This window comes from Thrips palmi, unplaced genomic scaffold, assembly GCF_012932325.1.
Source record: "Thrips palmi isolate BJ-2018 unplaced genomic scaffold, TpBJ-2018v1 HiC_scaffold_15, whole genome shotgun sequence".
Taxonomy (NCBI): domain Eukaryota; kingdom Metazoa; phylum Arthropoda; class Insecta; order Thysanoptera; family Thripidae; genus Thrips; species Thrips palmi.
The window spans coordinates 11,078,145-11,092,132 of NW_023144624.1; the positions used below are offsets into that span (position 1 = coordinate 11,078,145).

At 40.2% G+C, this 13,988-nt stretch overlaps 3 protein-coding genes across 7 annotated transcripts; all 3 read left to right on the forward strand.

Moving 5' to 3' along the window:
• Positions 1–2,219, forward strand: LOC117641683 (PRADC1-like protein). Of its 2 annotated transcripts, XR_004587494.1 has the most exons (7): positions 14–136; positions 216–355; positions 494–630; positions 720–835; positions 918–1,085; positions 1,170–1,399; positions 1,478–2,219. XR_004587494.1 is itself a non-coding variant. In XM_034379196.1 (6 exons), the coding sequence occupies exons 2-6, from the start codon at positions 256–258 to the stop codon at positions 1,288–1,290; spliced, it is 642 nt and encodes a 213-aa protein (XP_034235087.1). In that variant the 5' UTR covers positions 1–136; positions 216–255; the 3' UTR covers positions 1,291–2,219. The 2 variants fall into 2 exon arrangements, 1 of the variants encoding a protein (XP_034235087.1); XM_034379196.1 differs by having other exon boundaries at positions 1–136; positions 1,170–2,219.
• Positions 2,220–2,675: 456 nt separating this feature from the next.
• Positions 2,676–12,184, forward strand: LOC117641680 (beta-TrCP). 2 transcript variants are annotated; one of them, XM_034379190.1, is made up of 11 exons: positions 2,676–2,839; positions 6,202–6,421; positions 6,505–6,691; positions 6,777–6,870; positions 6,955–7,125; positions 7,204–7,395; positions 7,473–7,735; positions 7,824–7,934; positions 8,040–8,118; positions 8,196–8,430; positions 8,509–12,184. In XM_034379190.1, exons 1-11 carry the CDS (start codon positions 2,789–2,791, stop codon positions 8,520–8,522), a joined length of 1,617 nt encoding a protein of 538 aa, XP_034235081.1. In that variant the 5' UTR covers positions 2,676–2,788; the 3' UTR covers positions 8,523–12,184. The 2 variants fall into 2 exon arrangements, with proteins under 2 accessions (XP_034235081.1, XP_034235082.1); XM_034379191.1 differs by lacking the exon at positions 2,676–2,839 and adding an exon at positions 5,804–5,930.
• Positions 12,185–12,318: 134 nt separating this feature from the next.
• On the forward strand, positions 12,319–13,682 carry LOC117641684 (sulfiredoxin-1). Of its 3 annotated transcripts, none has more exons than XM_034379199.1 (3): positions 12,319–12,534; positions 12,897–13,039; positions 13,151–13,682. In XM_034379199.1, exons 2-3 carry the CDS (start codon positions 12,902–12,904, stop codon positions 13,358–13,360), a joined length of 348 nt encoding a protein of 115 aa, XP_034235090.1. In that variant the 5' UTR covers positions 12,319–12,534; positions 12,897–12,901; the 3' UTR covers positions 13,361–13,682. The 3 variants fall into 3 exon arrangements, with proteins under 3 accessions (XP_034235090.1, XP_034235088.1, XP_034235089.1); XM_034379197.1 differs by having other exon boundaries at positions 12,521–12,646; XM_034379198.1 differs by lacking the exon at positions 12,319–12,534 and adding an exon at positions 12,556–12,729.
• Positions 13,683–13,988: the final 306 nt, after the last annotated feature.

Below are 13,988 nucleotides of genomic sequence, written 5' to 3' on the forward strand. Positions count from 1 at the left end.
AGTGGCGTTTCAGTGGTTGGCGTGTTGGCAGTACCGCAAAAACACACGTTTTCTCCCCCTCCCCCCTCGGAGCTGTCAGCCCAGCCAGCCAGCAAAGGACCTGAGTTCTGGCAGTTTCGGCATGTTGGAAGAATAAGTTAGAAACCAATGCTATTCTCTATTGGTTAGCCGCAGTTGTTTAGTTCTAATCAACATTATTTGCCAACCATTTTCAGATTGACCATATAGTATTGACAACCGTTGTCTTCTTTTAAAATGGCATTCTCTCCATGGCGCTTGAAATTTGCCAACAACCTCCAATGGATTGCTTGGGTGCTTTTATTTTCCCAAATCTTTATTCTTGTTCATTCTGTAGGTTAGTATTAAATTTTATTTTTGATCTCTTCTTTAATTTTGATCTCTTCTTTAATTGCGTTAGCTGTCATTTTGCCTGCAATGCATCATACATTCTCACTCTCTTAGTTATAAGCTAATTTTTGTGTCTTCATTTTAGCTAACAATTTGCATTTAATGGAGGGAACAAGTATACCTGAAGTGCTGGGGTCTGATGTATTTTTTGAAATAATTGAGCCTGGAGAACTTGGTTATACTTATAGATTAAGGCCAGCTAAAGATTTTGGTGCTCCATTTGTATGTGTTTATTATTATTGTCTACCTACCTTATTACAATTTTACATTCAATGATTGTTCAGTCTTCTAACCCACACTCTTATTCTCAGAACGAGAGCTTTCGAGCAATGGGTGTTGGGCTGATTCCTGTGGATCCCCCCAGTGGCTGCAGTTGGCCACGAAATGCTGAATTTGTGGAGGGAAACATCGCCCTAGTTGAAAGAGGGTATGTGAGAATGTCAGTAATTCATGTTTTCTCATTTCGTTCCATTTTAGCTTTATTCGTCATTGGATATTTTCTTTTTCAGGGAATGTTCATTTGTAACAAAAGCATTGAAAATGGAAGAAGTTGGAGCTCTTGCTGTTATAGTCGCTGATAATGATATTAAAGGTGATGAGCATTTCATTGATATGGTCGATGACAACACACTGAGAGAAGTCCACATACCTGCTGGATTCATTCTAGGGAAGAATGGGTACGTAATGCCAGAAGTCTTTCATCCATGTTCACTTTTTTTTTTAGCCAAATAATCTTACCAACTTTTCTTTTTAAACTCCAGGCATATGATTCGCAGAACACTGGCCAAACTTCGAAGAAGAAGAGCTATTATAAATATTCCTATAAATTTAACTTATGTGCCAGTTGTGAAACACAAACAGCCACCATGGCTTGGCTGGTAACTTTAAAATTTTTATCTTTATAAGTTTCAACAGCAATGGTGTGATAAGGGTTGCAAAAGTAGACCTCTCGTTTTTAATTGTTAGTGGCACTACTTCAAACTAGTCATTTGTACGTATTTAAAGTAAGTACCTATTTGGAATGATTAGTATTTCTCATGGTGACTGTTATGTTGTTGAATTGTTTTAGGTAGTTCAATTGTACCTGTAAAAAGTCAAATCATGCATCATCACCGTCCTTAAATATTAAACTGCCCTAATTTTTAGCACTGTTTGTAAATTTGTACTATTAATGGGTTGACTCATAAGCAGATGTCATACTGTTTAAAGCAACAATCACAATTAGTATTAAAACCTCCCAGCACAGTATTGATAGAATGCATTGAAGGTTTTGACTTTCAAGTAACTCACTTAACTATGTTTCAATGAAATAAAAGTTGTTATTAGCACTTTTATCCTTTATCTTTTTGTTATGTTTCTCATGTCTAATATGACCACTTTTTCTGATGCGTCAGTTTGTCTGAAAAAATTAATGTGTTCTACTCCCTTGTCAACCCCATTCTTATCTCTTTGTTTTATTTATTTATTACGGGTTTATTGTTTACTTATAAATGGCTTTTGCCAGTCTCATTTATCAGATTTTTTTGCTCTCGTGATCATTCGTTGTTCCAATTAATCTGCTAATGAGTACAGTAAACAAATGTCTATGTTTTCCACCGTCCTCAATTTCCCTGGCCAGCTACGTACATGGACAAATTCTAAATAGCGATAAGGCAGTTTTTGTTGGTTTTGTTTCGTATTTACTGGCTGGATTTACAGTCCTGATTTCAAGTGACTATTGGTAACAGTTTTATGAGAAGTTTCCTTGTTCGCTGTAACCTACTGTTTTTGTTGAAACCCTAGAAAGTAAAAAAGAATTGAATTGTTAACAACCTCCTTGTTTTCTTCACAACAATGACAATGAACTAAATTTGAAAGCAACTAATGATTTACGTAAGTTTTCCAAATGAAAAGGATGTGTTGAATGGTGGCAACAGTACCATATTTATGACAAAAGAAGCTGAAAAATGAACAACCCTCCCAAATTTTGACTAATTTTCACCAAATTCAATTAAATGAGGGTGTGGAGGGGGAATTTCGTCAGTGTGTCGTCTGCTTTCTTTGACAGATCCAACTACCTTACTGTAGATCACATTATCTTGCGTTTTTTCAAAAGTCACAGTTGACCTCGTCGTATGAACATAAATACAATAAAAGTTGGTTCTCGATCCTGAGAGTTCTTTAAATAGGCGTCGTAACACAAAGAAAAGTGTTTGGAACCTGCTGGGGAAGGATCAGTTTACCTGGCAACCCTGTTTTGCCGTGACGTCACCTCTCCCCCGACCCCACCTCTCCTTCCTACCCCACCTCACTTCATCATTAAACTCACACACAGTAACGGGGAGTGCAGTGTTGTTTCCGTTTTAAGCGAATTCTGCACGGACTTCTCGATTGGAAAACCATGGATATGGAAACAGACAAAGTCACAGAAGATGGAAGATCTATACCAGAGGTAAGGTTCCGTGATTTGAGGAGGATAAAGTGGAGAAAACGCGAGCCACAGTGACGATGCTGCAACCAGTCCGCCATCTTGAATTAGGTTAGGCACTATTTGGGTTTTCGAGTATTTGTTTCTCCTCCATTCTTCACTGGGTATTTGCATCGGTTGTGTCTCAAGTCCTGGTAGTTCCCAGCAGTTTTATCAGAACCACCGCTTCCAGAAAGTCGTAGCTTGTCACTATGCTCGTTCCATGACCTCCAATCCACCATACCCCTGTGCTCTAGATATCGTCTGTTTTCTACTTTCCAATCAAATTTCCTTGCTTCTCCCCTGTTTGACGATGTTCTTTCTGCGGTTTTCGATCACTTGTATTTCCTTCAACTCATTATGGATTGAAACTGGTGCCTGTTCGTTTTTCGAATCATAGGAGGAAGGCCACTTTACTGCTGGCCATTGTTTTCATAGGAATGAAGTGTCACTAACTCGACTCCCACACAACATTTACATCAGATTTTTAAATTTTAAACGTATTTGTTCACTCTTTACTTCCTAGTGAGGCTAATGAAAATTTAACTTCTTGTATATCATACATATGTGCTTGCATGGTGAAAACATCCATCGTCATTCTCCAGTTTTGACAGATGGGGCTCAAAGCTTTTTTATGTCCATTCTGTGAATGGTTTTTACTTTGTGACACAAATTAGGGATCATGTTTCTTTATTTTAAGAATTGAGAGAACACATTTCATCTAAGTATTACTAGGCTGTTTATCTTTTTGATTGACTCTTGGTCTTAAAGTTACAGACAGTAGTCCTGGAATAATGCTTTTGTGTTTGAAACATCTAGAGCACACTTTGCTATGAATGCAAGTCTAAAAAGTTCCTTGTTGAAGCCATGTTAAAATTGCATTATTGTGAAAGTGTTATCCAAAATTTTCTGCAATGAATGAATGGATGAAAGAATGATCGAGTGAATGTATGTATTTATTTATTTACAATGTAAATATATGACTAGCAAGTCTCATGGATATGCTGAGCTGTCTAAATAATGAATGCTGCAATCCTAAGACTACTAGCACAACCTCTTCCCTAAACTGAATTTATTGTCATTTATTTCCATGGGCTCTTCTTCTGTAGAATAACTTCCATTGCAAGGTGTATTTTTTTTTTTTTTTTCAATTTTTTTACGTGCTCTGTTTTGTTGCTGGGACTGGGGTGATTGACTCTCCCTGCGACGATGTGCTGTTCCATATGAGATTGACAATCTGAGTCGATATTTGCACTAAACGCACGCGACGCTGCTGTAGGTCTCTACTGGTGGAGGAGTGTCTTCTGTCAGAGAATTTCCCTCAAACGCCATCCTGGTCCTGGTGTCGTCTCTTAGTATATTCCCCTCGCCATGCCGCGTCTTGGTCCGACTGATTCACGCGGCGACTCTTTTCCTGCACGTTGCTTGGCTTCTGCATTCGCAGCGCAATCACATCGGTCGTTGGCTCCGTGAGTCATGGTGTCATTCCCTCAGCCTCGGCGGCCGGGCCGCCACACTGGCCACACCAGCCGTCTGTCACACTGCACTCCCTTTATTCTTTCCACAGCTGTTGCTCGCGCCTTTCACGCGCGAAATGTCTTCCCCGATAGGTGCGCAAACGGACCGCGTCCGCGCAGGGAAAGTCCCTCGAAACGGAGAGTGGAATTTCGGGTCCGAGCCGTCTAGCCCCCTCCCCTCCTCCCCCTGGCCGTCGTCCTTTCTTTTCAGCCTCATCGAACCCGCCGGAAGTGCACCGGGATCTTCGCACGCAGGCCGGAAGCAGCCGGAAGCCGGGAGGCGCGTTTCTGGCATTCCACTGCTCTTCTGGCCAGCCCTCGGATTATGATGCTTTCGGCCCTGCTGGCCGGGCCGGGGAAGGCGAAACAAAGAACTGACTTAGTCATGACTGGACTGCGAGAGCGCTCCATTTTTTTTCCGGTTTGCCTGCTTTGGTTGTCGGGGCTTGCTTGGCGCTGCGCTGTAGCCGCTTCGCTTGGCTTCCCTGGTTTTGTCACGAGAACGCGCTGCGCGCTGCATCCAGACGGCGGCGAAGGAGGGCGTGAGAGCGAGCGAGAGAGAATGCGTATGTGGGAAGATGGGCTTGTGTGTGTCTGTGTGGGAAGTAGGCGTGTATCCAGAAACTGAATCGCCCAGGCTGTGCCGGGCGGTCCCCAGGCTTGTCCGAGCCAGTCCGAGCCGGTCGGCAACAAAACCGCATTAGTGGGGGCCGACCGGTACTCGAACCCGGGACTGTCCAGGGACTGTCGTCTCGCCTGTCCTTGCATCTGCCCACGCGCTTCGCGCTTTGTTTTTCGAGATGGGCTCAAGGGGTTTCACTTTCCTGAGGCGAGTAGCGGTACAGGGTACCTGCTGCAGTGTCAGTGCCTACCCGTCTGGCCCGTCGGGCTGGGGCCGGGGAGGCCGGGCAGGCCGGGCCGGGTACTAACAGGTACTCGTCCGAGTCGTGCCGTCCGCACGCGGCGAGGCGACGCGCTGCACGACGGCCTGACCAAGGCCTGGCGCAGCCCCCGCCCGTTTTGTCCGACGCATCAAAGGGAAAAGTCTCAAGCTGGCGTCCAAGTTGTGGGATTGAGTTAGACTTGACTCAGCCGGTCTCTCTCCCTCTCTGTGCAGAGGCTCAGGGCAGAAGCCCGTTCCTAGGGCCGAGGCCGAGCGGTCGGTGGTGGTTTGTTGCTTGTCCAGGTGTCCGGCCGAGAGCGGGGGCCTAAGGGACTGAGCAAGGAGTAGCTCTGTGCCTCCTCCCTGCCCCTCCCCCGAACGTGGCAGCGCAAAAAACGTTCGCCGCGTTGCTTCGGCTGCACTGGGATAGCCGAGCCGAGCCGAGCCTGCCAGTCTGCCAGGTAAACGGCCCCAGCGCCGCGCCGCTCCGCGCTCAGCCCCGCTCAGCCCCGCTCTCCCGTTCCGTTTTGTTCCACTGCCTCTGCCTCCACCACTGCAGTCGACTCCGCTCTGCACTTCGCCAACTACGCCACCGGGAAAGCGACCCGAGCTGCGCCGCGCATCCGAGTATCCGAGGCGAACTGGACTCCTCTTGTGTATTTCTTGGATCTGCAGCGTATCTACCTTTGTCTCTTATTTCATCTTCTCTGTGAATTCTTTTCTTCATGTAGGCTTCACTTAGGGCCTTCTTGTTTTGTTTTTTTCGCAGTTGTTGTTAGGTTTTGCTATGTAGGGTTTGGTAATTTTTACCAGAATGGATATGCTCCTGTGTGTGTCAAATTATTATTAAGTAGAAGAAAAGAAATTGATTGTTGGTACTATCTGCAAGTTACTGTGTTTTGATTTTAAAGCACCTGTACTCATCCAGTGCCTCTGTTTGCTTTCAGTGTCAACAGATGACTGTACTAGGAGAGAAGAAGAGAGAACAGGCACCGCAATTCTCCACTGAACGTGACACATGTTTGAAACTATTTGAAAAATGGACCGAACAGGACCAGATCGAGTTTGTCGAGCACTTACTGTCTCGTATGTGCCACCATCAGCATGGCCACATCAACACATACTTAAAACCGATGTTACAAAGAGACTTCATTTCTATGCTACCAAGTTAGTTACTTGTTTTGATTAATAACAGTAATGGTGCTTTTGAAAAATGAATTTGAATTTCAAAACTTTGTCTTTATTTGCAGAGAAAGGTTTGGATCATGTAGCAGAGGGAATTCTATCAATGCTAGATGCCGAATCACTCGACGCTGCACAAATGGTGTGCAAAGAATGGTACCGCGTCATTTCTGAAGGGATGCTCTGGAAGAAACTAATTGAAAGAAAGGTCAAAACAGATTCATTGTGGCGAGGGCTGTCAGAAAGAAGAGGATGGTAATAGTGGATTTATTATTATTGAAATTATCATTATTATTTATTATGTTCAAATAACTTTGTAACATTTTGATTTTGTCTTTAGGATTCAATATTTGTTTAAACCCAAGCCGGGAGAGAATCATCCAAGCAATGACTTTTACAGAGGACTGTACCCAAAAATAATTCTTGATATTGATGTGAGTTTTTATATACTGTGGATTTTAATTTAACCTTGACTTGCCAACATTATATTGACAAATTTCTCTTCATATTATTTTTAGAGGCTAGAAAAGAACTGGCGAACAGGTCGACACATTCTGCAGAGAATCAATTGTCGTTCTGAGAATTCTAAAGGAGTGTATTGCCTCCAGTATGATGATCATAAAATTGTTTCTGGCCTGAGAGACAATACTATCAAGATTTGGGATCGTGTAACTTTGCAGTGTATAAAGGTTTGTCAACACTTTAAATGTTATCTGGAACACCGTAACACATTTGATTATAATGAATCTTTGTCTGGGCCTTCTCAGGTTTTGACTGGTCATACGGGGTCCGTTCTCTGTCTACAATATGACGACAAAGTCATCATCAGTGGTTCAAGTGACTCGACTGTTCGTGTGTGGGATGTAGCCACTGGTGAAATGGTGAACACACTAATTCACCATTGTGAGGCTGTTCTTCACCTGCGATTCTGTAATGGAATGATGGTGACATGCTCTAAAGTAAGCACCATGAACACACATACTTCTAGGTAATAATGAGACATAGCATAATAATTAATTTTATTTCCTCTCTTAAGGACCGCTCTATTGCTGTCTGGGACATGACATCCCCAACGGAAATAGCTTTAAGAAGAGTTCTAGTTGGGCACAGAGCAGCTGTAAATGTTGTTGATTTTGATGAAAAGTACATAGTGTCTGCTAGTGGAGACAGAACCATCAAAGTGTGGAACACCTCATCCTGTGAATTTGTTCGGACACTAAATGGACATAAGCGAGGAATTGCTTGCCTTCAGTATCGGGATCGGCTTGTTGTTAGTGGCAGTTCAGACAACACTATCAGGTAATGAATATGTGGCCATGCATTGACTGGTTGCAGTAAACTGGTTTGAAGCTTACTTCATTTTTATCAATTGAATTTAATATTTCAGATTATGGGATATTGAATGCGGAGCATGTCTCAGAATACTAGAAGGTCATGAGGAATTAGTGAGATGCATACGTTTTGATAGCAAGCGAATAGTTAGTGGAGCCTATGATGGGTAAGTATATTTTGAGCCTTTTAAGTCTTCTCTGTTATCTCTTGCTTCTGATTTATTTGTATTTGTGGCAGCAGGAAAATAATAACTCTTCTATTAATTTTGCAGCAAAATTAAAGTGTGGGATCTTGTTGCGGCATTGGATCCCAGGGCTCCATCTGGCACTCTCTGTCTCAGGACTCTTGTGGTAAGGTGCCATTTTTTGTAGCATTATTTGACTGTATTGACTCATTTGCTGACATTGTGACTCCCTCTTGTCTGCAGGAGCACACGGGACGGGTCTTCCGTCTTCAGTTCGATGAATTCCAGATAGTAAGCAGTTCACATGATGACACAATACTGATTTGGGATTTCTTAAATTGTGATCCTCTAGAAGGTGGCAGTGGTAATGCCAGCGGCAATGCTAGTGGCAATGCAAGTGGCAATGCAAGTGCCAGTGCCAGTGCTGCAGAACCTGCTCCTTCCAGCCAATGCCCACCAGACAACAGAACGCCATCCCGTAAGTTCTATTGTTCATAATTTAAGTAGAAACATTGTATTGGACTATAAATAATATCAATTCTTGTTTCCCTTACAGCTTCATTTGGCTGAGACTTTTATGGACTACCTTTTGACGGCCAAAAGTGGCATTTTAAAGTCCTGACTGCAAATGCTACCTACTCCCTGTAATGTGTGGAACATCACCATTTTGACTTTGTCCATTGTGATTTGTGTTTCTCTCCAAGATGCGTTTTGTTCCCCTCTAATGTACAATTTTTTTATAATCTGCTGTGATGGTGCTCAACAAAGAATATTGCCTGGTATGACGGAGGTTGGTTCATTTTGTTAATTTAATTTCATGAATTATTTGGAACTCATTATTTTATGACTTTTATAGATGTATGAATTTCAGTCGTTTTAGACGGTCTATTTATTGAAATGCGAAGCCCCATATTGTATTAGTTGATGCCCTTGGTGTTCAGTGAAACATACAGTGCCAGCACATTTACTATCATGGATTCTGCTGCTTTTTTGCTTTACTCTTTAAGTTCAGGAGCATTACCAGTATGCAATTTATACTAGTTTGTGTAATGGTAGTTTCTTTAAAATGCATCAATTCATAGCATATATTGCATACATTTAAAGTTTCTTAAACTGAACAGTTCTAATGATTAAGGTCCTTCGCATTTTAAGAGGTTGCCCATTTCATGTTTGATGTCACTATATGAGGACATGGTACTTAAATATTGTGTTTTGTGAATGCCTTCATTTTTTTGGTAGCTTTGGTAACTTGACATTGGTTAACCTGCATTGTTTAACTTTTTTTTTCTTTTCTTTTTTTGTACGGTCGCTGTCAGACCATAGGTTACCCTCATTGGTTAGGACAAAGAACCACTTGTTGTTATTATAAATTTTATTAGTGTAGTTTCTTGCCTTTCAAATTATGTTGGCTTCTCTCTCAACTCAGATCTCATAGTGTCATGTCAGAACTGTTGCTCTCAACAATTTTTTTAAATGTTACATGGTTAATCTATCAATTCAAATAAATAAAATTTTAGTGAAGCTCATTGTTTATGTTCTTGACATTCAATTGTTATGATTTATCTTCTTATAAAATTTAGTTTTAGTAGTGCTGTTATTTTATTGTCTTAACATTAAAAATTTCAGAGGTGCTCTGGCATTAACTGGCAAAGAGAGAATTTTCAAATAGCCGGCATTGCACTGTTTATGAGTGTGTGTGCTATAGCTGTCACATGTATGTTCAGGGCTGGGCAACAACTTAATCATAATAATTGTCAGAATGTAAATACTATTGACCTGTAATTGTTTTTATTTCTTTTTTGTTAGTTCGTGTTCTTACCATCCTTGAGGTGTGTTTGAATGGAAGTATGTCTGTGTTTTTGCAGCTAGTGGAAATTTCACATTTCTACTGTCTGTTGTATGGGTGTGTGTGTTAGTGCATTAAGACATAGTGTATATATAGGTATGAGAGCGACAGGACACTAACTTCTGATGGGCTTCAGCCCAATGTCTGTGATTAAGTGATATTCACTATTGTGCGTATGAGCATTCATTGTAAGTCCTCCCAATCCCTAGTGTTCATCAAATGAAAGTGTGAGGCTCAGAGACATTAAATTGTGTTTGCATTAAAAACCAATCTTCCTTTTCTTTTTGGTGCTTACTTAAGTTTAAATTATAACTGTTATATATTGTAGCCCTGCTACATTAAAGAATGTAAAAATATACTGCTGATGTAACGAAAGCCAATTCAAATCAGCACTTGTGGTCTTCACTTTCTTAGAAATAGAACATAAATAGCCTTCACGTAATGTTAACCTAATGTTACACTGACTCCCATATAACTCATTTGCTTGGAGAATGTTAAAAACTTCAATTTAAGTTTTATTAAATGTGTGAGTTAATGTTTTCAAAGGTTAACATCAAGTTGTACAGACAAAATTATAAATCATCTTTGTAGTTACCGTAAGTGCTCCGACACAATACAATTGGAATGCGTTGCTACATCTTGCTGCGCTACCGTGTGTAGTAGATCCTCAAACATTCCTTGTTGATAAAGTAGTACAGGTCACTAATTGTTAAACAATTTTGTAGGTGTCACAAGCACTAGGCAAATATTGTTGCTAACTTTTGTGTCCTTGAGAACTTAAGTGCTTTTGTTAAACACTGAACACTGCCTTTGTACCTATCTGCATTGCAGGAGGTTTGCATAATTGGCTTGTTTATTCACCAATCTGGTGCAGGGAAAGCAGTGTTTGTTTGAATTTCAATGTCTAACTTAAGGACAGAAATTCTATTTAAATTTTAACAAATGGACCAAAACAAGATAAAACAAGACAGGAAATATTTCAGAGGAACCGCGGGATGATAGAGTAAAGTTTTGCTGAAGTTTTCAGCAGATTTCTAGGGTTGTTAACTCTAGAAGAGACATTGATCACTCTACAGCAAAATCGTCTTTATTTGTAACTTAAATAATACAATTAATTGATCAGTCTAAGAGCTTGTCAAAATTAAACTGAATGCTGAAATGTGCACTAGAAGGAATGAGGCAAGTGATAAATTAAGTATTTCAAACTTTTACACTTTTTATTATACTTGAAAGGCCAAGTATTTGCAAAGTCTATCAGCAACATCAAGTACTATTAACCCTATCTTTACTTGAAAGTGGTTCAGAAGCTGTAATAACTAAGTTTAAACCTAGAATCATGTCATAGAGGTTTGAGACTTCTCATCACTGTTCATCCAATTTTGCCTCATGTAGGAACTGAATTTTCTGAGCAGTTTTGCCCTCCTTTCACTAAGATAATGAGAAACTTTGACAATTTATTTTTATTCAAGCTGTGTTGAATTTCACTCATTCATTCAGTCAGTAACTTATATGAACTGACGTATTCATGCTCATTCATTACCTTAAATTCCCAAATGGAATAGACTGAGCTCGGAGCGCTACAAGTATGTTGTATATATGCACAGCAAATCACAAAGAGAATCTTTGGTGTGTGTGTGGAGTTTTCATGAGTGTTCTTTTCCATGGCATGAATCTGTGATGAAGGTTATTTTTATTTGAATAGAGGCAGTTGATTTTGTTTCTGGAATGGTCTTTGTATCCTTCTTGTTCACCGCATTCCTTCTTCTATTGTACTTTTGAGACAGCTGAGATTTTCAATGTTACAGATGGGACTTAATGTTTAGACTACATACTTATTTCCAAGTAATGTTAAACATTTAGTCCATTCGATTGATTTTTCCCTTCTTTAAATAAAAAGGGCCTTTAGTTGATCAAAGCTAAGACAAGTCATATGCCTGTTATGTTGGGTCACAACTATCATATCACCATGACAGAATTTTTCATGCGATATAAGCTTCTATGGAAGACTTTGTATATTTCTTGTGGCCTAGATTGGGCTTGTGAAATGGTTTGCTTGATTTTAATCCCAAGACTTTGGATCTGACAATTTCTGTTGTCTTCCTCCCTTTTATTCTGCATCACTTTTTTTCTTTAGATTAGTTTTCATTTTCCTCATCTTACCATTTATTCTTTATTTGAATGGTCTTGTTATGGAAACTACATGGTTGATGGAATGTGTGATTCAAGGATATCTGTAAAAACATGATGCTGGCTATCAAGACAAATCTTGCGCCATTCCAAATATTGTCTTGTTAAATAAATGTAATCATAAATTGTAACATTTTGTTAACTACCTGTACCCTCCATTTGTCATCTCATCCTCAAATAAAAAAAATACACATGTCTATCTGATTTTGTTCTTTTGTGAAAGTGTGAAACCTTTGGTTTCGAAAGAAAATCGTAGGTAACGCCACTCCTCTTGAGCCTCAATGCATCTATACTCGTCATCCGATGAGCACTTGAACGTGCCAGATGGGTTGCCTATCTTCTGGGTGCCAGGCGGATAGGCCACCCATTTGACATCCCCGGGGACAAACCAAATATTCGTCTCAATTTCTTATTCCTTTTCGTAGCCGTGGGATACACCCAAGAGATGACCTGGGCTTGGTTGTAAACAAGCCCGGGGCCACTAAAACTTGGACATTGAGTGCTGAAAGATAAAACAAACTAATGTAACACAGCACTGAATTCTTCATGGTAGGTAGTAGTCCATGACTCCCTTCTGCCTCTCCCCTTCTAACCTCTCCCCGCAGGGAAGTTCTCTATTCTTATTTTTCTAATTGGACATTTGGCGCCAACTTAGACTGAGGTAAAAGTTTTTCTGCTTTCTTGACTGGCGATAAAACTATTTTTTATATTGATACAAGGGAGTCTCCTGTACTTGAGCTGCAGGTAATGATGAAACAGTTGTAGTTATTTGTCAGTGTCTCATTGTCTTCGTTTAATTACATAAGTCTCACTGAAAACCAAAATACTAACATCAACACGTCAGCACTGCTTTGAATACATTTCATACTGTGAATAAAGGAGCGATATGCGTGTATTACCGCTTGTTCCAGCTAAAATGTCAACTGATTACGGATCAACAGTTCACTCACGTAACATAGAGGATGTCGAAGATATCCCCATGGATGTTATCATCCGTCCGCTTATACTGGAAGTCAACAATGAAAAAGTCCACAGTCTCATGGAAACTTTAAAGGTAGGAATGTTTCTTTGGTTTAACCACATGATTGTTTCACCTACTTTGTGGTATATATGTATTTTGCAACATTGTGAAACATTGCAAAGTCTCACTTTTCCATATTTACAGGATCCTTCCAAATCTGGCAATGTGCCCCCTGTTGATGTTCTTTGGGTTGAAGGGAGAGAAGGGGGCAACTACTTTTATTCATTTGGTGGTTGTCACCGGTATACTGCCCACAAGAGACTTGGGCGCAAGACGATACCTGCTAAGCTGATCAAGTCTACTATAGATGATTTACGAGTATACCTTGGGTCTTCCACTCCTGACTTGAAATAAATCAAATTTCAATGATGGTCTACATTCCATGGAGTGACTGTATTATTGTTCTGTGATCCAATGGTGTCAGCATTACACTTAATCAATTTTACCAGACGTCAATTTTCTGTGATCAGATGTTTCTGCATCAATAAAAAAAGTTTTATAGGTATTTCTCCTCATTTTAATATCCTCTTTTAAGCTCGCATACAAATCAACAATACTGTTACACAAATCACTGACAATGATTGCACATTAAGGGGCATTTGGCCATTGTACTAAAGAAAGTTTAAGGTGAAAAAGTTGGACTTTTTGACCTTCACTTTGCAAAAACTTAACCAACTACATAATTATAAATTTATATCCAAATTTGTACAAGATGTATACACAGCTGCTTCTAGCTATCTTTGATTCTATGGTGTGCAAAATCAGGCAGACGAACTCAAGAGTGCTGGCAAAACACACAACCACCACTAACATAACTGAGCAATCATTATATTGTCAACAATTACATAGAATAGAAAATGCTCTAAAAGTACAAAAGATGGAACAAATAACTTTAGACTTGGTCACACTTTCATTATTTTTTTCATTGATCAATTTTGTGCTGTCAGTCATATGTAGCACCGTTCAACTGATCATTTTTAAC